This window comes from Charadrius vociferus, unplaced genomic scaffold (genome assembly GCF_000708025.1).
Source record: "Charadrius vociferus isolate BGI_N301 unplaced genomic scaffold, ASM70802v2 scaffold309, whole genome shotgun sequence".
In the NCBI taxonomy this organism is placed as follows: Eukaryota; Metazoa; Chordata; class Aves; order Charadriiformes; family Charadriidae; genus Charadrius; species Charadrius vociferus.
In genome coordinates, this window is record NW_009661370.1 from 1837659 (window position 1) to 1862783 (window position 25125).

Genomic DNA, 25125 nt, shown 5'->3' on the forward strand with positions numbered 1-25125 from the left:
TTCTACGATTCTATAAAACACTTCTTAGTATCGTACGATTTTATTTAGTCTCACAACATCTGAAGCAGCTTGCAGTAATCTCTCAGGGACTAGGGAAAGTAAAACAGGGTGTTTCCCAATCCTGCTCTACTATAAAATGGTATTTTTCAGAGTCTGTTTTATGTTCTTCTGTGCAGCTCAGTCCTATATAGACAGGTTTCCTACAAGGAACACGGTTTGGGGTATTTTGTGTCCTTAAGATTGCTATATGATGTAAGTGACAGTTAAAAACCCAAACTTGCAAGTTTTTCATACACTTCCTGATACAAAAATGTCAAACAAATGAAAACCTCCTTTTCCATCAAACAATAAAGTGTTTGTTATTCTGGGTTATTTTTCTAATCTAAAATCCATCACAGAACTGAAGTGCATTGCTAAGCCACGCGGCTGCCTGGAAAAAGAATTAATGAGTCAGAACTTCACAGGCACATATTCATTTTAAGTGTCGAATGCCAAGACATTATCACTTACTCTCACCTCACTCCTGCTGTCATTTCATTGCCAGTGTGAACACAAGCTGCAAAGGATTAACTTTAAGTTAAAGTAATAAAATACAACCTGCTTCTCAAGCTTACACAAAGCGTAGGAGAGACTCACTCTCTGGGCCTGACTGCGGCATTTAAAGAGGGAGAATAAAACAGCTAGAAAAGTTCTTGAACACCCACGTCACTATAAACCTCTCTCTTTTGTCCCATCTGAAGGATGGAATTTGCAAAGGGAGCAGCGCTCAGTGAGAGTCATTTCAGGGAGGGCAAAAGAGTCAGTGAAGGAAGAGGCACTATTTACCCAAACCCGGGTAAAATGAGAATCATGCTTGATTCCAAGATACCCATCACAAACCAAGTTACCTGTCACCACAGCAGCTTAGCTAAATAGGTAGGATTTTGCTTGTCCTGTGCTAGACAGTGACTGCTGATGCCATCAGCAGCAAAAAAAGCAGGAATATGGCCCAGCAGGTAAGAGGAAAACCTATCTGAGATGTGCCATGAATCCTCATCTGCCCAAGGAATGGTAACGTCCACCCTTACACTCTGAGCTGATGTATAACACAGGGTGTCACTTATACACGTCCCAAGTCTAGAGACAATGATGTATACCTGAAACATCAACTACTTTGTTCAAAAAAACCATCCAGCAAACCAGGGACATGCTACCAGTCTTGTCTTACGTGCTCACAGGATGTGGGTGAAATGGGACTGAGCTAAATGTCTGACATAATCCTGGAAAGATTTTATCCAGACAAGGTCAACAGAAGCCATGCCACCATGAAAGACTGAATGAAAGGGGAAGCTGACCTACAGTTTCTTGAAAGAAAAAAAGAAACCAAAGCAAAAGAGCTTTCTTCACTCACAGAAGGAGGAAAAAAAGGGGGAAAAAAAAAGAAAAGAAAAGAAAAAGAAGAAAGAAGTTATTAAAAGGAAGGAAAAAAAAGATACCCTTGAAAGAGAAGTTGCATTTAACCATTAGCAATACACAGACCTTCCTCTTGAAAACTTTTTAAGTATTGTCTGTTAAATTTTTTATACGATTGTTTCCCACTAGACTTCAGCTGATTCACACACCGTTGCTACCTCCTACTAAAGCTTAGCTTTTATTCCCTCAATAAAATTGTATCTTGAAAGGCAGACCCCTGAGACCTCAAAATGTAATGACTTGAGGTGAGCACAATAGTGTTCTTGTTGACAAAAAAAAAAAAAAAGGAGTTGCAATTTGAAGTCTCATGAAACAGACAAATGGGGAGTGAGGTGCTGGTATTGAGCAGTACTATAACTTCACCTCTGAAATATTTGCTCAGCATGCTTTTTTAGCATACTGGAAATGTGCATCAACACAGGTTGGAAGAAATCCAATCAAGCTGCAAGCATCAGGTAGACTTAGCTACCTGGGAAAACAGAATATGACACAATTTTGTCACTAGATAACAAGTCCATTCAGCACATGGTGATAAAAGAGGCCTGAATGTATTTAAAGTTGCCTTTAGTTTCCCTGTCATCTCTCTCCTCATTTTTTTAAATCGCCTACCAATATCACACCAGCAATCAGGCCTTCCAATGGAGGAATTTAGTTCTGTACCCTCCAACCCAAATCAGCAGTTGTAAAACATTTCTTCCAATTTCACAAGTACTACTCTTGATTTTTTCTATTTTCAATTTTGCAGAAATTACAGACTTTTCGCTATTTTACTACTGATATATCTTGTCTCTTTAAATTGAAATGATAGAAGGATGAAATCCAGACTTCTTTGAAGCATGGGTTTCCTGTTTTTCCCACTGGCACTTCCTCTGAAATGGCAACTTTTTAGTTTGAGCTTTGATTCCCATGCTTCTTCAGGGCAAAATACAAAAAATCAAACACTGTGTGTCTTGTTTCCCCCAATGACAGTCTGAACTTGTCTTCACAAGATATTTCTTAACACTTCACTCATCCCCCCCTCCAGTATGATACTCTGTGCTAATATATACAGTCATATGTGCACCCTTTTGAGCAAACCTGCTAAAGACAAAAAGAAATGTTTACCAAAAAAAACATTACTGCAAATACCATACTTTTGAAAAGTCTCTCAGATGAAATCTTATTCCACAATTTCAAGCTTCTGTAAAGACCCAAAATATCGGACATAGACTACTTCTACTCAACAGTAGAAATATTATGCTATTATTTCAGGTTTTCTTGTATACTGCTCGCCAGTTGCTGTTAGTACACCAGATCTTCCTACTTTCTTCTCCTCCAGTGGCTGGGTCTACAGATGTGTGATCAAATTGTTTGGCTGCAAACATTCGGTGGGGAACTATGTGATACATTCTCCACAGCACATGACGTCCAAGAACTTGTACAAGCGAGCATCAGCCAGGAAACTTATTTTACACCAAGGTTCCCTCAGGCATGGTGCCCTGTACGACAACATGCTTCCCTGGTCACAGCACAGTGTCACTGCTTCTCCTTTCTTTGTCACACTCCAGATAAGGTATAGCTAGCCACCTGCCAACGCCCCTCCCAGTCAGCTGTGTTCGGACACCACAGGCACAGGAGCAGCTACAGCAGCACACTCCAAGCACATGACCGATAGGTGCTGCCACAGCCAGATATATGTCTGCGTGGGATTTTGTCCCAGTTTGAGGTAAAACAGAACCAATTTTCTTCAGTAACTTTGCTTCTTAGCTGGGCCTCTTCTAACTACTGACATTAACAGCATATTGTGCAGACAATGTTCACTCTCTCAGAGTGATAAGACCAATGTATATAGCTGATGCCCGGGCACGGTATGCAGAGAGGCTCCTGCTTATACTTATTGCTATCACACCCAAGGGCAACCAACTTTGTTATTTGCCCCGTTGGAGGGTCGGAAGTGGAAAGGCGCAGTGGGGTCCCACCTGTGGGAGGAGCGGACAGGACAGGTGACCCAAAACTGACCAACGAGGGTATTCCATCCCATCTGCCTCATGGTCAGTATAAAAGCTGAGGGATCAAAGGGTCAACTCTCTTTCTTCAGTGGTCAACATCTGAGGAGGACTCTGTCTGTTCGTTTGCCTTTGATCCTGATTCTGAATGCAGATCCAGAATCCAGTTCCCATCTGTCACTGAGTCCAGTCTGAGACTGCCCCAGTGCCAGCCGGTGTCGTGATTGTCATCCTGGGAGCTTGATACAGTTTTGTATATATTTCATTATTCCCTTTAATTTTATTATTAATATTTCATTAAAGTAGTTTAGTTCCTTCTAAACTCGTAAGTCTCTTTTTCCCTCCTCTGCCTCCCTCTTTGAAGAGGGATAGAGGGAGCATCTGTCGGTCCCATCTGGGGTCCCCCACGTCCCCAGTAGCCGACTTGGCCTAAACCACGACAGGTTTAAAGGAGAAGATGCCTGTTTAAGGCTTGGCAGATCCAGGGCATGTGAATAACTGGTGTGGTTGATGCACTGCTTGGATTTGTGGCCAGCAAATAGCAAGAGTGGGCACAGGCTTTTCCAGTGCACAAAATATTTGTTCCTGAAGGAACTACAGAGGATAATACTGTTGAATCAGAGGGATGTCAGCTAATGTGGAGTTTCTGAAGTTGGGTGAGGGTAAGAAATAGGTAGCACTAAACTCCTGCTATGATTACTGCTGGTTAAAATGAATCATCACACTTTTTTAGTTTCTAAGTCTGTTTTGATATCAATTGCTACTACATCAACCATTAATTTTGTATCATTGTCATGCATTGCTATCATAATCACAGAACACCCACTTATGACCAGGCAGTTCAGATAATACAAAGAACATGCAGCAGCAGCAGCTAGAAAAATAACTGCCTCTTTCACCGCACTCAACACGGTAAAGGAGAATACAATCCTCTTTATAACAATTTTCATACCTCCAGCAAACTGAGAGCATAAAATTCTGAAAATAATGTATTTCTTTCAATGGGAAGAATGCTGTGCTTTTCAAGTCCAGCAGGAGTTAAAAGCTTTATAAGTAAATTGGTGTCATTGAGACACACATCAGGGAAAAATACCATCAAAGCTCAGGCAGGGTAACAACAAAGAGTGTGGAGGCAGCTTTCCAGAGAACATAGGAATGAGATTCCCCATGTGATCAGAGACAGTTATCTGGGATACATATATACAAAAAACAAGGCAGTTATTACAAACAGGATCACTTTTCGAGAGTTCTCTTCATCCATTATTTATAATTCATTCTTTCATTGGCAAGTGAAATATATTGCACTGTCCACATCAAAATGAAAGATGAGGGAGTAACCTTCCAGATGTTGCAAAACTCCATTTTATGTCATTTTTAAAGTCTGAATTACATGGTCTTATTGTCATAACCCCCTCTCTATGCCCACATCTCCACATTGCACAGGACTTACACAGATAATTGTAGAGAACTGTCAGTTCAGCCAGATAAACTCTGCTATTAAAAATATAGAAATACTGACAGATACTAACTATCAAAACCAGCTCAATGAAAACGCTTTCATAAGGGCTTTTTCTTTTCCACAAAAAGAGACAAGGCCCCAGTGAATGACCTATTTCTTCTCTAGTTGGAGAATCTAAATGTAGAAGGAAGAGATAAAATCAGATTTTGTTGATCCTAGATATTTTATCTTTTGTGGATTCAAGTGTTCCAAAGCCAAATGAGGTCTTGCAGCTACAAAACCACAGTAGAGATGGCTCTTGTCACCCACCCTGCCACACAAACAGTGAAAATCCTGAAAATTTGTGAATTTGAGTAGGTGACTGAATGCAACCAATGAAATTAGAAGAAAGGAGAAACATTAGAGGGAGAACATCTGAACGGAGAAGAACATGTGAATTAGATCCAAACAGCAGCCATCACCAGATGAGAAACAGAGGAAATTTTGTGCAGTAAAATTAGGGAATGAACCACGGAGAGGCAAGGAGAGGCAAGGCAAGGAGAGCAGAGAGGAAAAAAAGGAAGAAAAAGAGGGAAGGGAATACTGAAAAATTACAGAGTGCCTAGAAAATATTAATCTGTCCAAGACGAAATGGAAAGCAATGTCCTTTGCATAGTAAACCAGAGCACCTAGCAGTTCACTTAATCTTGAACCATCACTATGCTCCTGTGTGGACAGCATTATTTATCTACATGTTATGGGAAAACTTAAAATCCTCTTAAGGACAATTAGTAACAAAATCAAAAGAAGGCCTTACATTAACCTTCCAGTCATCAACTACTACTTACAACACGCAAATATAAAAACATTTTTGTTTACTTGACTATAAATAGCTGCAGCAGCTGTTGGCAATATGAAATAGGATTTCAACTACTTTTATTCAATTAAGTTGTCCAGATCTAAAATCTCACTTCCCCCTACTTGTGCTTTCCATTACTATATAACACACTTCTCTGGGAAACAAGGAAGCAGAGAGCTAATGAAGTCTCTAGACAATTATTTAGATGCTTTTAATTAATTATGCCAGTATGGATTGGGAGTTAATAAATGTTCTTCCTCTTAAACCTCCACAACTTGGTATGATCCCAAAGGTTCAGAAGGGGGCTGTCAAACAGTAAGAAAAGCAGTAACTTTAGTAAAAATGAGATCAAATATTTTATTAGGAATGTCGTTACAATTTGATTTTTGCAATTAATTAATGAGCTTTATTTCTAAAAGTTATCAGAGTTCTCCCTAAAAGGGCATACCTTTTCTATGATTCTTCAGTTGCTTAGCTAAGTTATGTCAAAAAACATGTTATATTGTTATTAACACAGTATCGTAATAGTCTCTGACTATGGCGACTAATCAAAAAGCAGCAGCTATTAGAGTGGAGAGTTACAGCGCAAGCAGACAAGACGGGGAACGGAGAGCATTTTTGAATCAGCATGATTTGGTATCCAAAGCCAGTTATTTTGAAAATCTGATGCATCGTTAGAAGTTAATATTGGCCTTACACAATTGCCTTATGCTCAGATATTGGTTCGATATTCTGAGTGGTGGCATCAAGGAAAAGAGGTTGGTACAACACCTGGAAGGTGATAACCAGTTTAGGAACACCAGTTCCTTAGAAGAACAATGTGGAGAATTTTCAATAAAAACTAAGGAAGGAAAATTGCCCCATTTGGTATTTGATTTGAAAAACTGATTATAAAGCTTTCCAGACGTTATAAATCATTGGGGAGAAGCCAGTATCAGTTTTGAATAGCTCCACTTATATATAGCTTTATGATGAAGCTGTGTGCTTTGAGGTAACTTCATGGGTAAAGATTTCAATTGTGTAATTTAGATTTCTTATAGCCTAATTTGTTCTGTGACAGAAAGAATGAAATATATTCCTTCCATTGGTTCAACAGAACACCTGAAATTCTTTCCAATGAAATTACTTGAAATTAATGCTTACCAATTCTTCAGTTTCTGTTATTTGGATCTGGTAATAGTTTTAGCATTAACTTTTTATCTGAGTAGGCTTCTTCAGACTTATTTTTCTAATCAGGATCTTGTATTCTATTCAGTACTTCTTTCTTACTCTTCACTCAGTAAGACTCTCAAAGATCTCAGTGAAATAAAGCCCATACTGCCTACTGAATTCTACAGAAAATGCTGATTGTTGGTTTGTTTCAATTTTTAAAATCTAACTGGGTATCAGGCACTTGTTATAAACTAGCTTTTGGATTTTAGCATAAGACATAGCTCAAATGCCATGTTACAACTAATCCTATTTTAAAAGACATCTAGTTAAATCTTGTTTCTTTTGGAGTTAGTGAGAAAACCTCTGGCCTTTGTGGGGTTGGAATTTCACCTTTAATGATTAAAACAAAGGAGGAAGGAGTGGATGTCATGTGAAGGTATTACACATACCATTGAAAAGAATTCTGAGTAGAATTTGGAGACTTTAATATTAAAGGCATGAATTATTTCTTATTAAAAATAAGTAGCTTTGAAGACGTCACCATGGAATCAGGGCTAGCATTAAGAAAAATGAAATTTAAAGAATCAGTCGAAGGTTCGTTTTTAACCATAAGTAAGCAAACATCAATAGAGTTCTGTTTTATATAGGAAACACAAGTTATAGCCAAATCATAGAATTGTTTGGGTTGGAAAGGACCTTAAAGATAATCTAGTTGCAACCCCCCTTCCATGGGCAGGGATACCCTCCGCTAGATCAGGTTACTCAAAGCCCAATTAGAATCAAAAGAGATCTATTTTGAATCAGTATGCTATTGACAATAGCAACCAGGTTGGTCACAGAAACAATGTTACAGAACACATATATCCAATAGCAGTAATATAATTTTATTCTTACTGTTATACAGCAAATTATGCTAGAAGGTGGAAAATTGCATACTTGTGATCTTTACCCGTTATTCCAAGATGGAGATTCATTTATAAATTAAACAGATACAACTCATTAATACTTTGTAAGTAATTCAAAAGTTTATAAAATTACTTTAATGATAAATAGGATTAGGTAACTGGACTAGACCTATTTTGTACCTAGGTAATATAAACTATTACATTGATAAACAACTTAAGATAACATCTTTCACTGTTTATTAAGTGGTTTCTAAAGGGATTTTCAGAGCTTACAATGTATTACCCATAAATCCTGCTATCTACAAGCACAGTGTATTAATTACTAGGATGAAAAAACATAAACTATTTTATATAGTGTCTTGTAAAATAATTCCACCTTAGGGCAACCAGGGAGGAGGAATTTTATTTAGACATGCTTAGTATGATGAAACAGGTTGTGATAGTTTCACCTATGTAAAGGAAGTGATTTGTTGCTGATATCAGGAACACTTTGCATGTCTACCAGTCACAAACTCCATTTCTTCCCTGAAAGTTTAAAAAACTTCATTTTCAACCAGCTGCCACACTACTAAACATATCAGAATAAATGACTGGTCCTTGAAAGGAAATTGGAAATGAGCACTGATGTAGCCTACCACCTATCTGCAAGTGAGAAAATAAACTGGCCAATCTAGGAACAACTAATCAACTTCAAGAGTGACTACATGGAAATGAGGTTGTTCAAACAGTACTGGCACATATGCAGCGTGAAAGCTCACTCCCGGCTGGCCCTGCTGCTCTCTGTACTCTTGCGAGACACTCCTAACATGTGCAGTCTTCACAGGGTAATAGATTATATCAAACTGGAAAAAGCTTCAGTGGAAAAACATGAAATCCATTAAACCTCATTTACCCTGTCACAACTGAATTACAGGCAATACACCTCTGTTTGCCATTTCCAAAATGTTGCTAAAGGCTTTGTACAAATAAAATAACCTCTGCGTGTGAACATTTACCATTGCAGTCCTGAAACCAGAGCAGTGGCTAGAAGCCCACCAACTGCCACACACAGGTAAGTGTGTGTGTCAACAGCCCGTTGAGCTCTCCTGCATGGCAGCGGGCTGCTCACCAGGATCCCCCCTTGAGTAGGGACACCTCTCAAGGTTACTCCTCATGGCTGAGAGATTCCTTGCCACAACAGATTCTTGGTAAGTGATTAATAGCATGGTAAACTTTGAAATCTTAGCTAAGCGATATAAAGGATTGATTGCACATACATAATCCTTTAGACATGAACTGTTGACCAAGTTTGGGACCAGGACTGGATCCAGCTGCAGCTAGACTCCTCTCTGAGAAGGACTTTAGAAAGCAAGGGAGGCCCTTTCTGAACCTCATGACTCAACGGGAAGGTCTCCCTGATAGTTTTGTCTGACCCTATCCTCTATGCAATAAATAACCAAGTGTACTTTGCCATCAAATCTTGTTAAACCAATGTTGCATTTACCACTGAACTTTCTTAACTCACTGTTCTATATCAATAAAGTATATTGTTGCTTCTCTCTTATGAGTGAAGTACATGACTCCATCCGTGACATTTGGCGTTCCTGGGTTCCTAGTATTACACTTACAGTATGTCTGCAGTAAATTACTTTTATCAGCTTTCTTTTGTAGTTAAGCTGATAAATGGGATGCATTCTACGCTTCCTGTATTTCCAGAGGTTTTGATTAATGCAAAGACTGCAAACATAAGCATGACCTTTCCGTTGCCTTCTTTCTTCCTTTTCATAATAGGCTCTTTACTCCATTAGCAAACTCTGGAAGAACCTCCCCTTCGCTTGCAGCTGTCTGGTGCTGTCTCCCAAATGGCAGTCATTTAGAACATCTTGTCTGGCTCCTGTTCTTTGCTACTACCTGACTGCATATGCATGGAGAAAGAAATAACCTGGAGCTGAACAATCTTTCAAGTACACTTTCACAAACCCAAATAAAAACCCTAATAATTTTCCTCTAACTCTTTTGAGGAAGTACTGTGTATTATCAAGGTCATTATTAATACAGCAGCTGTTGGAGAGAGATTTTACTACAAAGCAAAAGAGAGAAAGGTGCAAGAACACAAACAGATGTTATGCTACTGAGTCCTCCCTTTTTACTGCACTGGATCAGTAACCACAGTTTACATGGCATCTAGTTACAAATTAGTGAACAGACTACAAAAGTGAACAGACTGTTAATGGCAAGAACTGAAGCTGAAAAATCACAGGAGGATGTCTATTTCAAGGCAAACCTTGTTTTATAACTTACAAAGTTTAATTTAGTCATATATATTTGACTTTAGTGTAATTCTTGACGTCCAAGAGCAGCAGCAAACTCCTTCAACAGACTGCCAAAATGAGCTGGACGAAGGCAATCTGAACGCAAAGGAGAGCTCGCTGCAGTACTATGGCTTTTCTAGAGTAACCAGCCAATAATGAAGTGCCTTCAGCCAAATTCAAATGGCTTTGCAGATATGCATGAATTAAATAAGCAACACTCAGGAGTAAAGGTACTTTAAAGGAACAAGGGGATGATGGCTAAACATATTATCAGCTCTTAAAGGCTCTTTCTGAGCCACCTAGATAGACGTTCTTCATGGGCTGACTTAAGGGTGAAATGCATCTTTGTGCAGAACACACATTTCAATATGAAAATACTTGAAAACTGACACTGTTTTTTTCTCCTTAAAGAGACAACGGCATGATTTACCATTAGCATGTGGGAACATTAGGGAATAGAGAAATAAAGTGTCTGCCCAAAGGGCATCAAAGAAATCGGTGCAAGAACCAAGTAAAGAGTTAGTCTCTGGGCAATTTCAGCTGACACCTTTAAATCAGCTCATATACCCCTTTTGTTCTATTTTTTTTCTTCTAAGGATTAAAAGGACTTCAGTCTCTAGTGTGGTCAGTTTGGTACACTTCACAGCACTAATTATCACTTTAAAAAAGAAAAACACAATGTAGAAAAACAGAGTAGATTTTCCTCATTGAAAGTAATTGGCACCATCAGTGAAGAGTCAGCACTTACCCTGTAATGGTCAATTCAATAAACACATGTCTAAGTGCCAAACCACAAGCCCTTACAATTCTGTAAACTCAGTTAATTGCTTCTTTTTGGGTTGAGATCAGGCTTATTTTTATGACTGAATTAAACCTCCACATTAAAAATAACTTAGATAATTTCTGTTCCTTAAATTTTTACAGATGAGCTGTAGGCTGAAACACAAATGTTTTTTAAGTACATATTGAAAAGCAAACAATATAACAGCAACTGTATGCTGCGCACAGCTATTCTGGGCACAAGCCCTACTCTGCTCCACTGAAATAACTTCAAATTTGGTATAATTTAGCAGAATCCACCCATCATCTCCAGTTTATTTTCTTGATGGAGATTTACTGCAGCAAGCCAAATCTTTCAAATCTTCCACAGAAAATGATTTTCCATTTATGAAAAATGTGCAGGGTTTTTTTGACTGGCAATTTATACTTGTAACTATTTTTTACTTGAAATTGCTGTTTCCAGATAATAGCTTTACACTCATTAACACAGTGAAAGCAAATGTTGCTGCCTGACCTTCTTCTCTCTTTTGTTCTCCGACTATCCATAAAGAAGCCTTCTTCATTCCCACTTAAATGGTATTAGAGTTGTATTCCCTATGCAAAACAAAGGAAAAAAATTGCACCACAAAATGTTACTTTTTTTTTTTTTTAATGTACGGTAGTGCCGCTTCCTTCTTACCAGTTCTTTGTTTCACTAAAGAACAAGTCAACTAAAAGAGTAAGGTGTTTTCACCCTGGAGAACAGAAGGCTCAGACAGGACCTCATCACAGTTTTCCAGTACTAAAAGGGCAGCTACAAAGAGGATGGAGGCTCTCTTCACAAGGAGCTACATAGAGAGGACAAGGGGCAATGGGTACAAGTTGCACGGGTAGAGGTTTCATCTTAATAAAGACATTTTTCACGGTGAGAACAATCAATCACTGGAACAACCTCCCCAGGGATGTGGTGGAGTCCCCATCACTGGAGGTATTCAAGATGCAACTGGACAGGGAGCTAGATAATCTCATCTAGGCTCCCTTTCCCATGAAAGGTTGGACCAGATGATCTTCCGAGGTCCCTTCTAACCTGGGCTGTTCTATGATTCTGTCTGCTTACCCCTTAAAGCACAATTTGCATGCCTTGCTCACATGAGTAGTTCACAGCACTGGTAGATGAGGTGTACAAACAGTCCTTAAATTTTTCTGGACAAAGTAGAATATACTCTTAAAATAAGGGAATGAAGTCTGCTTTATGTTGCTCTTACACGTATGTTGCTCATATCAGAATAAGACAGAGATGATAACTTTCAGTGCAAACACGGGCATTATTTATTCCTACATCACAAAATCACATAGCTTCACAAGAGCTTTGCAGTAAGACCCTAAGAGGGAGTTTTAAAAGACAGACACAGTAGAAACCTGACACACTGGTGGAAAAGCAGGCAGAAGATACTGGAAATCCAAATTACGGTGACAAGAGTTCACAGAAGTTTAGGGGTTTTCCACAGGAAATTCTGCATTGTCTTGTCTAGAACTGGAACAAAAAGTCACACACTTAAAAAATTTACAAAACAGAATTTTTTCAGTTCTGTTACGTGAATAGCTCTTGCTCACCATCTGTCAGGTCCACTGCTATCTGGCAATTCTGAGCACTTTCCAAAGGCAGCATTTAGGGCAATTGGCTTTCTGAAAATTTGCATCCGGCCAGTTCCAGATAGCTGACTTTGGACTAGGACTGACATGCATAAGACAATTTTGTCTTTGTTAGTTTTTTCCACCGATGCAATCTGAGAGGATAAAACCCAGCTTAAATTAAATTACTGTGGTGTTCTGGTTACATATGTTAGTAGTTTGTGTGTTTGTTTAATTTTAATTGGATATCAACATAGGGAACCATGTTTTCCATTTAGTTTAAGGTTTCTTCTATTCCAAATTTTGCAACAACCAGATAATCTGAACGACAGCCTATCCCAGTATTGCAGTTCTTGTTAGACAAGTAGAGCTTAAGCTTCCATATCACATAAACACAGAATGGCAATCTTTCAAACTCTTGATAAATATAGATAGGTGAGTGTTTTGTAGATGACAGATGAGAAACACAGTATCAGACATAGGTCTCTTGCTACCTACACTTTATCTTCAGGAAGCAAACATATGACACTGTAAAGCTACGTAAAACTGGAAGCAATTAGTGATCTCTTTCATGTAATATATCGACAAGTTGTGAACTGGTTAATTCCAACTATCAAATTAAGTATTTATAATAGATCCTCACTATTCAAGTTACGATTTCAAACACAGTGATTTTATTTTTTGCTGGAATTCCACAATGATCATACTTTCATTTCTAATATGACAGAAAAACACATTTTTTAAATTAAAAACAAAACAAAACATAAATTCCATTCCCTGAAGTCTGAAACAGAGAGGGGAAAAATAAATATTTTTGATCATTCTTTAAAGAAGGAAGATTATTTTTCTCCTAACCAAAAAATAATAGGAACTTCCACAGAATATTTTATTTCTGCCATTCAGCATTTTCTACTAGAAATCATTTCTTTCTGGAAAATTTCAGATCATTTAACAAGATTCCTGTAAAACAGGGAAATAAATATAAGATACGCACCAAACAGCATTTGCTGCTGGCTACACAAGAAACCTGTGGCAGAGCTTGGAACAAAATCTTTACTTCCACGTTTCAACCCAGCTGCTCGAGCAATGAACTGTTCCTTACCACACTGATTTTATTTACTCTTCACTTTGCATTTAGAATGCAGCCTCAGCAAGTTTGCCGTTGACACCAACTGTGGTGGATAAGGGAAGAGCAACTAACATCATCTACCTGGACTTGTGCAAAGCGTTTGACACTGTCCTGCACAACATCCTGGTCTCTAAATTGGAGAAACATGGATTTGATGGATGGACCACTTGGTGGTTAAGGAACTGGCTGGATGGCTGCACTGAAAGACAAGTGGTGTTCCTCAGGGGTTGGTACTGGGAGTGGTACTATTTAACATCTTTGTCGGTGATTGAGTGCACCCTCAGCAAGTGTGCCAATGACACTTCCAGCCCAGAAAGACAACCACATCCTGGGCTGGATCAAAAGAAGTGTGGCCAGCCGGCCAAAGGAGGTGATTCTGCTCCTCTACTCCGCTCTCATGAGACCCCACCTGGAGTACTGCATACAGCTCCGGGGGCCCCAACATAAGAAGCACATGGGCCTGTTAGAGTGAGTCCAGAGGAGGACTACGAAGATGATCAGAGGGCTGGAGCACCTCTCCTATGAAGACAGGCTGAGACAACTCGGGTTGTTCAGCTTGGGGAAGAACAGGCTCTGAGGAGACCTTATAGCAGCCTTTCAGTACTTAAAGGGGGCCCACAGGAAAAGATGAGGAGGGAGTCTTTATCAGGGAGTGGAGTGACAGGACAAGGGGTAAGGAGTTTTTAAACTGAAAGAGGGTAGATTTATATTAGATATTAGGAAGAAGTTCTTTACTGTGAGGGTGCTGACACACTGGAACAGGTTGCCTAGAGAAGTTGTGGATGCCCCATCCCTCGAGGTGTTCAAGGCCATGTTGGAGGGGGCTTTGAGCAACCTGGACTAGTGGGAGGTGTCCCTGCCCATGGCAGGGGGGTTGGAATTAGATGTTGGATTAGATGGTCCCTTCCAACCCTAACCATTCTACGATTCTGTGATTCTGTGATTCTATGATTCTAAGATGCTAGAAAAGTGTCCAAACTTAAGAATAGAAATGCAGCTCTTGGTAACAGTACATGAACATACTTTATCAATTCTGTTTATTTTTATATATGTTGAAAAATTCTGTTAAGAGAACAGCACGTGTTTAACAAACCGTTTGACATGACATTTAGGAAATTCCTCCTGGAGAAGAACTTAATCTCATTTTTTACTAATTGAAGCAGCTATCATTTTCATTCTGGTCCAATAACAAAACCCGCAGATTCTTAACAAAACTTTCTAAGGTTTGATGCTATCTGGTGTGCTATTGAAATTATACTGGTCAAATGCTGCCTGGCCACCCCCACTGCAACAGAAGACAAAGTCATGTCCAATCATTTAAAAAGACAAACTAGAATTTTAAGACATGAAAAAGGGAGAAATTACCTGGGTCTTCTATAGATAAGTTCTTCGTTAACCATTGAACAATGTCTGAACCTAGGAACAAAAGAACAGGCATTTTTAGATTAGTAAGTTTTCTCTTCCTATTCTTCAGTTCCCTAGGCCAATTAATATTGTTCTGCCATGTAAAAGAGACCTACGTGTTTTGCTCAGTTTGTCTAGAAAAAAACAGACCTTTCTATTTTTTTGTGTTTTCTTTTAGCAAAAAAACATACCACTCACTTCTTTCTTTAGACCAAGACTCATAAAATGTAATACAAGTGCATTAAGGGTATGATAAAAACCTGCATTTCAAAAATTACATTACTGCAAAATTTACACAGAAAAACAAACACTTTATTAAGTTAATACTAAGTTTTCCCCACCTTCCAAATTAGTTTACAAATGAAGCCCAGAAAGTTTAATGCAATACACATTGTGATTATGCAATATATTGAGTATATGCTGCAGGCCGTGCTGGAGGTTTAAAAACCTTCTTGGGACTAATACATGACATTATGAGCTCCTCTTAGGAGCTGCAGTCTGTGTTCAGTTTTGCCTTCTCATTTTATTATCTTTAACTATCACTTCTGCTGTACTGACTTTCAACCCATTCCGCTGGCTACCTGTAAAAGCATATCCAGTTACCTAAACATCTCCTACCAATTTTTCAAACTCCGCCTCGTGACTAAGCTCTTGACAGAATTCATTTTTCCCCTGGTGCTAAGGCTCTTTCCTTACCACTCCAGTCTCTCTTTATTCTTCTGTATCCCTTCATCCTTTCATGCCTATCCATTTCTTTGTATTTAATTCTCTGTCCTTATTTTAAGGTCCCATGTTATTGCTCGTCTCTTAACTCCTTCGATACCAGATTCCCTGCTGTCTTTCACAACCCCACTTCCTAATTCCTAACTCCCTCTGCTCCTCTTGGCCATGCACTTCCTATCACACTTTGCACTCCATGTGCCAAGTCACAAGCTGAAGTCAGTCTTGTTTTTCAGAATGAAAGTTACAGTTGAACTTCACCCACTGTAAGCATGAATTACAAAATAAATTATGAATCAGTTCTGCAGACAAAAAGACAAACAAAATTATGATTGAAGTGACTTTAAATAACCAAATTCGCTTAAGGGGAAAATATACTGAAACACTGAGGGGGAGTTATGTGCATGTTGTCTATGTTTCATGATGGGTGCATCATGCCTCCAGTTCAGACAAGTGACATAATAGAGACATATGTCCCATAATACTTCTTTAAAGAACCAATATTTAAGTTGCTCATCCATTTTTCAGCAGACATAATAACATAATTCTTTTATAAACTTTAAATTTTAAAAGATAATAAAAATTTACACAATCTGTGCAAATATAAAACAAATCAAAACAACAAAATCTCATGAATAGACAATAATACATAACATTAGAATGTGGAGTATATTTCCCCTGTCACTCCCTAAATTCAGATTTCTTCCTGTACCTACCATAGTGCATAATTTCCTTTGGTCTTCTCGAGGTAATGAATATGATATTTCAAAAAAGCATTTCCGAGAAGAAAGAAAATTTATTTCTCCTTACTTTCTTAATTTTAAAGAATATAATTTTGTAGCTTTTAACTTAGTGAATAGCTTTGTCATGTATTTTACAAAGACTAGTTGATTATATCATAACTTCTCATGCGTGTATGCATTACTAAATTGATTACATAGCAATGAAAGCTGTGGAGATTTTACAACAACGTTGAGCAGAGATTTTCACTACTATGTTACATGTCTAAATTTTGGTAGATATTACACTGCAGTGGCACCATTTCTCATAGCATATACATGGAATTATTCCTTAAATGAGGCAATTTACCTTTGAAGGCTGTTGGATGTGTACAAAATGTTTCAGACAGATATTCCTACCTCAAAATATTCTATGTTTATGCATTTTTATAAATACAATTCTGTCCTTTATTTATACATATGAACTTAATGAGGTTGACACTGAAGGAAGAAGTTTAGCTTAGTATAAGTTGAAACTTCATAGACTTTAATGACAGTTCCAAGCCTAGCTATATTTTTATGTCAGCTAACTAGAGAAGTTAGTCAGCCCTAATTATTTTCCTAAATCCTCAAAAGTCAGAGACAAAAAGTAATTAGAAAAATAACATGACATTTTTGAATACTGATTCTTAACTTTGTCTTCCTTCAAATCCCCCAGGTACCATATGGGCAGAAATTTTCTATTCTTTTTATCTCACCTTCAAATACTTCCTTCCTCTTTACCTCTTTTGAAAACTTTCCTACAGTGACACACCATATTCCTCTGTCCTCAGCTCCTGGCATCACATTTGTGTATGTGATCTAGACATCAGAGATTTCACCTCCATATGTCACACTGTCTTATGGCTTATAAATAATAGTGGGAAATGGGATTTCTTGACAATTGCATCATCTGTTTCTGAAAGATCATTACTGCTCTATTCACATTTTACACTGAGGCCATTCCCCAGTACCCAAAAGCCTGCACAGCAGTTTAAGCCAGCTATCACATCCGAACACTCTGATGATTTCAGCTGCATGACTTCAATGACAAAATCCCAGACAAATAAATATTAACATGAACACTCTCCTCCTAGTGTGAAGGCCATTCAAGTAAAGCAAAGTTGAAAGTAATTTGTCGTATCACAAGTGAGAAATTTATCAGTTCATATTCCTTTGGGAGATCTTGTGGCCAACTCTAGTCCTAAAAAAACCAATAAAGGTATTATCTTGAATAGCTTGCTGTGTTTTTTTTTAGCTGCTACTTTTAATGTCTAATCAACAAAATGATTTAATTCAATCATTCCTGTGCCCTTTTCTAAGGTTTATTACTTATGCAAATGTGTTTCTAAAAGCAAAACCATTACTATAATTTCTTATATCAGGAAAAGAACAAGGCAGTAAAACAGGTGAATGCTTTATAGGAAAACAGTATTTCCTTTGAGTCCTAGCTTTGACAATCTGGTGACCAGTAAATTCATGTAATTTTTCATACACCACACTTCACATCTACAGGAATCATGATCCAAGAAATAGGATTAAAAAGACTACACACTTCATTATTTGTAAACTAGAACTAATACTTATAGGATATAACATCTTTAAGCTTCAACCCTGAATCTGTTTTATTACCAGGAATCTATCATAAACGCAAGCTAGTCAGATGATATAAATTCTATAGAAGCCACTACCTTGGTATTGGACTCTCCTGAAAAGCAAAATTTCAGCAATCCAAAATAGAAAAGGTTTGCCATGTCAGAAAGATACTGTTTTTGCATACTGTTTAATGTGCCAGTCACTGGTAATGTATGATAACAAAACACCCAATAATATTTTCAAAGTAGATTCTCAAGCTAGGTTCTCCAAGTCTCCCTGCCTCACCTCCAGAAGGCAGCTAAAAGGCAAGCTGGTTATTAGATCTCTAAGAAGACTGAAGTTAAATTGCCAACTGAATTTTGAAATCCCAGAAGAACCCTCAATTGTCATGCCAATTCCTATAGCAAATAAAACTGGACAAGGCAAAGTGATCGTTTGTAATAATAAACTAAAGCTAGCACAAGCAGAAAACATTTGAAAATAGTTTTTTTACACTCAGAACCTTAGAGACATTGCATAAATGCCAACACCTACCCAGACAAGGTAATAAAAATCACAAGATCTTACTCAAGTCCAAAAATATGAGAGACTTTCAACTTTTTAAAGAAATAGGCAAAAATATGTCTGCATTCATATACAAACAAAAAAGACTCAAGTGTGTTCTTTGTAAAATGTACTTGCTGAAAACTCAACAAGTTATTAATCTTAAGTTAAATGGTCCAAAACCAGAAGTTACTGAAGCTGTCACAGCATCTTAAGAAAATATTTTGGAGGAAAGTGTGCTCTCTGAAATCTGCAATGCTAATTTCCAAGTCAAAGTCAGAAAGACCAGTGCAATGTTAAGGTTAGCTTTCAAGAACAAAACCGTTATTTTAAACAAGTCTTTATAGAGTGCATTCCAAAAAGGTGTTGATTCTGAACTATAAAAAATTTCACATGAATTATACTTCCATTTTTTGCTATGCATAGATGCAATGAGCCATGTAAGCCTTGATCTGACAACAAAAAGATATGATAGTAAATCTGCAAAAGAAAATCAAAATGAAAATTCAAAATGCTCTATCTTTTTAAAAGTTCAAAAACATATTTATCTGAAGAAAATTCAAGTTGTAAGAGAGTATATTTTATTAATCAGAACCACAAACCATGAGACCACTGAGAAACAACTCAATGATTTCTTATTGCATAAGGAGACAGGTTCAACCTTGCAAAAAATATGCTTTTACTGCTAATATCTTCATTTAGTAACCAAAATCTGTTCTTTTTTTACTTGTAGATCTCAGAGTATTTACAGATGATGAAGAGAGCCAAGGGCACAGGAAGCTCCCCTGTGTTACTGATACCAAAAGATAGGGCTTTGCTGCTGACAACCCAGCAAACACTCTATCTTCATCAAGACATTTGCCATCTGAACTCCCCAAGACTGACATAATCATCATGACATTTGTCCTGTGCTGTGAGAGCTGGGAAACTGGGCCTGTTGGGTGGGCGCTTGTCTGCGGAAAGGGGGCTCCCTCACGGTAGCCCCTTGGTTGGCTAGGTCACCTGCAGTGCTTCACCACCACCTGGTCTTGAGAACGTGGAGAATTCTGTGCAGGACAACTCACAGTAGGGAAAACTTAATAAACATCACACTACAAATTAACAGTTTCTAAATTTAAGACAACAGGACTGTTACTACATTAGTAAGGGAAGAGCACTGCTTTTCCACTGTTTCCTTTTTTTTTTTTTTCATTGGGAGAGGAGGGAGATGTGTCATTTTGACTTCTGTCTTCAACACCATTGTTTTGTCACACTACTTCACAGTGATACATCAGGAAATTAAGTTTTGTTACTGATACACACTTCAAAATCCTCAGGCATGAGTGTCTGAAAACAATATCATGTGCAATTTCATTTCTCACCACTGATTCAGATGTTGGAACCACAGAAACTGGCTAAGATGAGCAGGGAGATTGTAAAGGCCGGTGGACTATCAGGTTCTCAGCACTAGCTGTTTTCTCACAAAAATTGCTCTCTAATGGAGAGTTGGACTCTGTGAGAAAGAGCTTTCACTGTTGAACGGGACAAGATGATCTGCATTCCCCTTGAAGTTTTCATGGTCACAAACCATAGCATATGTTGTCACTCTGTTACATCACCCTGGATATTCTACAATTTTGTTTTCTTTCTCTGAGAGGCATAGTTCGTTAATGAATTCTACATGCATACATCTGAAAGAAATCAAGTACCACGTATTTCAGGGCAGAAAGGCAGAAGGAAGAAAAGCAATGACTGCATTATCTTTCTATATACTTGTGGAAAAAAAAATTTGGATCCATATTGGATTATTCAGCTTATTTTTTCCTTATGTCTATTAGAGCTGAGCAAAGAGAAGGTTTGCATCAGACACTTGACAGTGCTGTGCACAGAAAGGTGAAAGATAGAAGGGTGTGGGGGCTCCTCTCTGAGGCTGGGGTTGCAGTAGCGCTTAAAGGAACAAGGACTTATTTGCCCATAAATTATGACCCTAACCAGTACTAAACGGCATTTGATTTCATTCTGATAGAAAATGGATTCAGAGGTGCTTTGATTGCCCAGTTCTTAGTTTCAGAAGTATGCTGGTAACAAATGTTTAGATGGTAAAAAGGGGAGATAAGGGAAATGACACAAAGAAGCTGCGTAACTGAATTTGGACTTATTTCATACTAATTTAAATGCCTTCTACCTTGCATTCTTATTTAACAGTTTTCTCTTTCTTTTCTCTATTCTTTTGGATTGATGGAAGATAAATTTATAGACCTAATATGGTATAATTGTTTACCATGAGCGGCAACAGAGCTGAAACTGTGATAATTTGAATACGTTGCTGATTGCATGTACATATTTAACCTACTGACCTTTACTATTTAAATGGGTTGACTTTTAAAAGAGAAACATCATTGGTCAAAGTGCAGTTTGATTAAGGAAATTTACATCTCAACTTTCACACATTTAATTCTGCCACTTGCTTTTAAAATTATTGATGAAAACAAATGCATAAACTTACTCTTTTGACTTACTAGAATTGGAGGTGGACCACACATTTGTTTGAGTCCCCTTACAACTCAAGGAAGTTTTTACCCACTTGTAGGTTTAAAAATCTCATCTGAATAATACTAACCATAAAAAGAATATGAAATATTTTAATGAAACTACTCAAGCACAAAAATAATTACAGTTTTCTAGTTTTAAAACAATATAACAAACTGCAGTAATTTCTCTTTTTTTTTTTTCAGTGAAGATGGACACAGGAATTTGCAGAAATAAAAACTTCAAATTAAGGATCCTACTGCTTGTGAATCGGACCTTCTCACTCTATGCTGTAAGCAATCCTCAAAAATACTCAAACCTAGAAGGGCAGAAAGGATCCATACTTCTGGTTAGCACAACCCTATGAAGAACAATGTGCCACTTGAAATTGTTAAGTTCCCGAATCTCTGCTTCTGAGGAGAAAAATAATCTACTTTCACATTGTCAAGAGCTAATACAGGATGCGAGAAAAGTCTCCTAACTTCCTACATACAAAAAATCACCCAATAGTGCTGACCAACAAATTCCAGTAATGTAAATTCTGCGGTCAGACCCCGTCTCATAACCAAGCTTCAGAACAGAAATCCAGTTCAATAAACACTAAAAGGGTACTTAATCATGGCTGCATTTCTGTGCCCACTCTTTATTCTAACAGTGCCAATCCACACAGGCCCCTGTCTTCTCCAGCAAAAGGAACTGCTACTTCATTGCAGCAAAATTTACCTCTAAAGTTTCTCAAAAGACATCCTCTGCTTAGATCTCTTCAACAGCCACAAGTGACTGTTTTACAGATGACACTAGCTGTGCATAATTGGCAATACACCAGTAACCACAGATGGGACCCCTGTAATCCCAAGGCTGTTATAATAAGCACTAGAGTTTAGCATCTTGCTGAAGAACATTGCTTCATGCTAAACATTTCCAAGACAAGAGTGATGCTCTTTAGAAAAACTAGGTAGTATGAAAACCTAGCACAGCCTTTCTGTTGTAAAGGAATTTTTATGCTCTTCTTCAAAATGATGTAAAGCCATATGATCTTGTTTGACTATAATAAAATATCAGTGTTCAGGTGACATAGATAAAGAAAAGACTATATTTTAGATTTCCCTGATGACAAAACCTTATAAGTTCTATGGAAAAAGTATTTGTGGGGAAAAAAACCAGGAAAGACACATAGAATGCTGAACACCATAAGGTTGCCCTGAAGAAATTTCATTTATGAGAAATCTTCATCTCCAGATGGAAAAAAATAAAAAACACTTCATTTTTAAACACTGTAGGCATAATCGAAGTAAAACTTCTAAAGTCTGAGATGAGCAAGGAGCCCAGGAGGCTTATCAGTGAGACGTACTTGATTCCCTGTCCACCAAAAGTCTTAAATAATGGTAAAAGAAGATTAGAAGCTAAGTGACTTTTAGTTTTCCTTATCATTACGACCCATTCCTCATCTCCTCTCAACCAATTCCTCTCTTTAGCCTTCAAACACATCCAAACACATTTGGGTACTATTAAGAGAGAAATAGGAAAGAATTCAGTAGCTCATCATGTTCTCCTTCCCTCATTACTTTTGGGAACTCTCAAGCTAAATCCCATCCTCCAAACTGTTTTGGATCCACCTCCAAGTGGAGAGCAGGAACACTCCAAACACCAAGCGTAACTGTGTCCATGCTCTTCCCAACACTAGTGTGTACTGTGTAAATCAATTAGCAATGAAGCTGTTCTGCAGTCCCGATGCCCCACCTGGTAGGTGAGTGCCCAGCCACCAGCCCAAAGAACAATTTTTTCTGTCTCTGTCAGTGACGATGTAACTTCTTTATACAAAAAATGAGAAACTCCACGTGGAAGAGAACAGTCTCTGCTGCCTGTTGATTATATTCTCTAAAGCATGAGGCAACTTAGTCCAAATTTCTGCTCAGGCACAAGCGATTTCAGGCATCTGAACCTGAGAGTCTCCACCTCAGCCTCTAGGCATTACGGTCTGGGTCCCTTTTAATTCCTTTTGCTGGATCTGTAATGTTTTCATCTTAAAAAGTTTTGGAGATAATAGGAGAAAATAAATTATTTTTTACCCTGCAGGACACCCACGTGGGGAGTGGAGCAACTGGAGTCCCCTCCGTACTGCAGTGAAGGCTGGTTTATGGAAAGTAGAACAGCATTGGCAAGTGCATCCTGGTGCAGCACACAGCAGTGTATGAATGCGAGAGCAGCCTCCCTCAAGAAAAGCCAAGAAGAAAATGGATGTGTGACTCTTATCCCAAGTTTGTCCTGTGGTTCCTGAAATAATATGTAAAAGGGCAACAATAACATCATTGTTGCCTAACTGTCTTGAAGTCTCACTCTGAAAGTTCATCCAAGATTACTTCAGGAAAACTGACAACACATTTTTGAGGGACAAATTTGCTAATTACCATAAATAGTTCATCTGGCTTTCTTTTAAAGTCTAGTAGATGTTTCACTGTATCTTGCAGACAATTTGGTTTAGAAAACAGGTAGCTTGATAAGCACAATTTTTTGGAGCTGCCGAGGAAACACCACAAAATTTCACTTATCACCTCCTAATTCTTCTTTCTTAATAAGCAAGTAAGTTTCAAATTCACAGAAGAACAATTTATTGTTAGTTTAATGATGGAGGGCTCCTCAGGTGAAAGCATCACCAAGGCACTGGGTCCTTTTCCTTTATCCTCTGTATTTGTATGTAATTACCAAATGGAGCTTTATTCAGTAATTCAGCAGTGGCTGAAATTTCTAAATGAAGGCATTTCCTAAGTCATTTGAATGGATTTCTTCCTCTGGAGAAGTAAAACTAATAAGCTTATGCTTGGACTATACTGAGACCATATTCTAAGTATTCTGGGGGAACACGGGCAGGTGAGACCCCAGAGCTAAAGGGCTGCAAAGCAGAACGGTGTCAAGGTGGAGCCAGAGAAGAACAGACAACAGTATTTCATGCAGTTTTTGTAGACAGGAGCAACCACTGTAAATAATTTTATAGCCTTTCTTCACTACAGTTGGTGTCCATGCATAAATTTTGAAGTAATCTAATTTTATGGTTTGCATAAATCTAAATTACCTTAGTTTATACCTGTTTAAAATATCAAAACATTATTTAATTTTGGATTTTTTTAAGACCCATAGAAACACACATTGTATCTAGCTGGAGATACTACTCACAGTGTTTCTGCAGATTTCACAATTGCAATGTCTTGACAAGAAAGCCAAGCTAGAAAGAAATATTCATCAGAGTGGCAGTGGCACTATCCAAGGCAACCCTATTAACTTTCTGTAGCATTGTCACCACATATTGCAGCTTCTGCCCTCTTAGTTTTTACAAAATTACATATCACTATTAGTCAAACGTGTCCTCTTTCATACACGTATCAGTAAGTGTCTGCAAGTTGCACTGTGATAATCTTTGCAACACAGTAAAAGCTGACTGAGATTACCTCTGCCACAACAAAGTTTTACTTTTTTTTTTACATCAGCAGTTTGAAAATAGTGTGTACAAACACAGCCTCCACGTTCAACAAAAAGGCTTTGTGAAAGTCTTCACCATGCTATTGCTTCAAGCAATTCTGTATTTTTTTTCATATTTCCACTTCAATTTCTCTAAGAAATATGGTATTTTCTTTCCAAACGGTCCTTCTAATTCTTGCCATACTGCCCCCCAAAGACACCCACACACAGATGGCAATGGAAGGAAGTGAGGCAGCAATGTAATTTTTGCTAGGCACTTCACATTCAAGGAGGATTTTCACAGGGGAAAATCCTGAAGTCCTAATTCAGGGGTAATGGGAATACATATAAAAGTGATACATGATTTGACTTGTGATTTTGACTCCAGGAAGAAAGTCAGTCGAGACACAGTGACTTATAGTTTTGACATTTGCCCAGCAACAATGTCAACGTGCTTCCTTCCTCACAAAGCGTTCCTACACAATAATAGTTAATTTATACAGCTGGTTTGAAAATGGGTTTTTCCACTGTTGCTATTTCA

General features: G+C 38.0%; 1 protein-coding gene across 2 annotated transcripts in view; it reads right to left on the minus strand.

The window, feature by feature from the left end:
* Positions 1–25125, minus strand: part of RGS7 (regulator of G-protein signaling 7) — a 256859-nt gene that overhangs the window by 92662 nt on the left and 139072 nt on the right. For both annotated transcript variants that reach the window (XM_009893635.1, XM_009893636.1), the window contains exon 3: positions 14968–15018. In XM_009893635.1, the coding sequence (XP_009891937.1) occupies positions 14968–15018 (51 nt within the window). The remainder of the gene's footprint in view (positions 1–14967; positions 15019–25125) is intronic.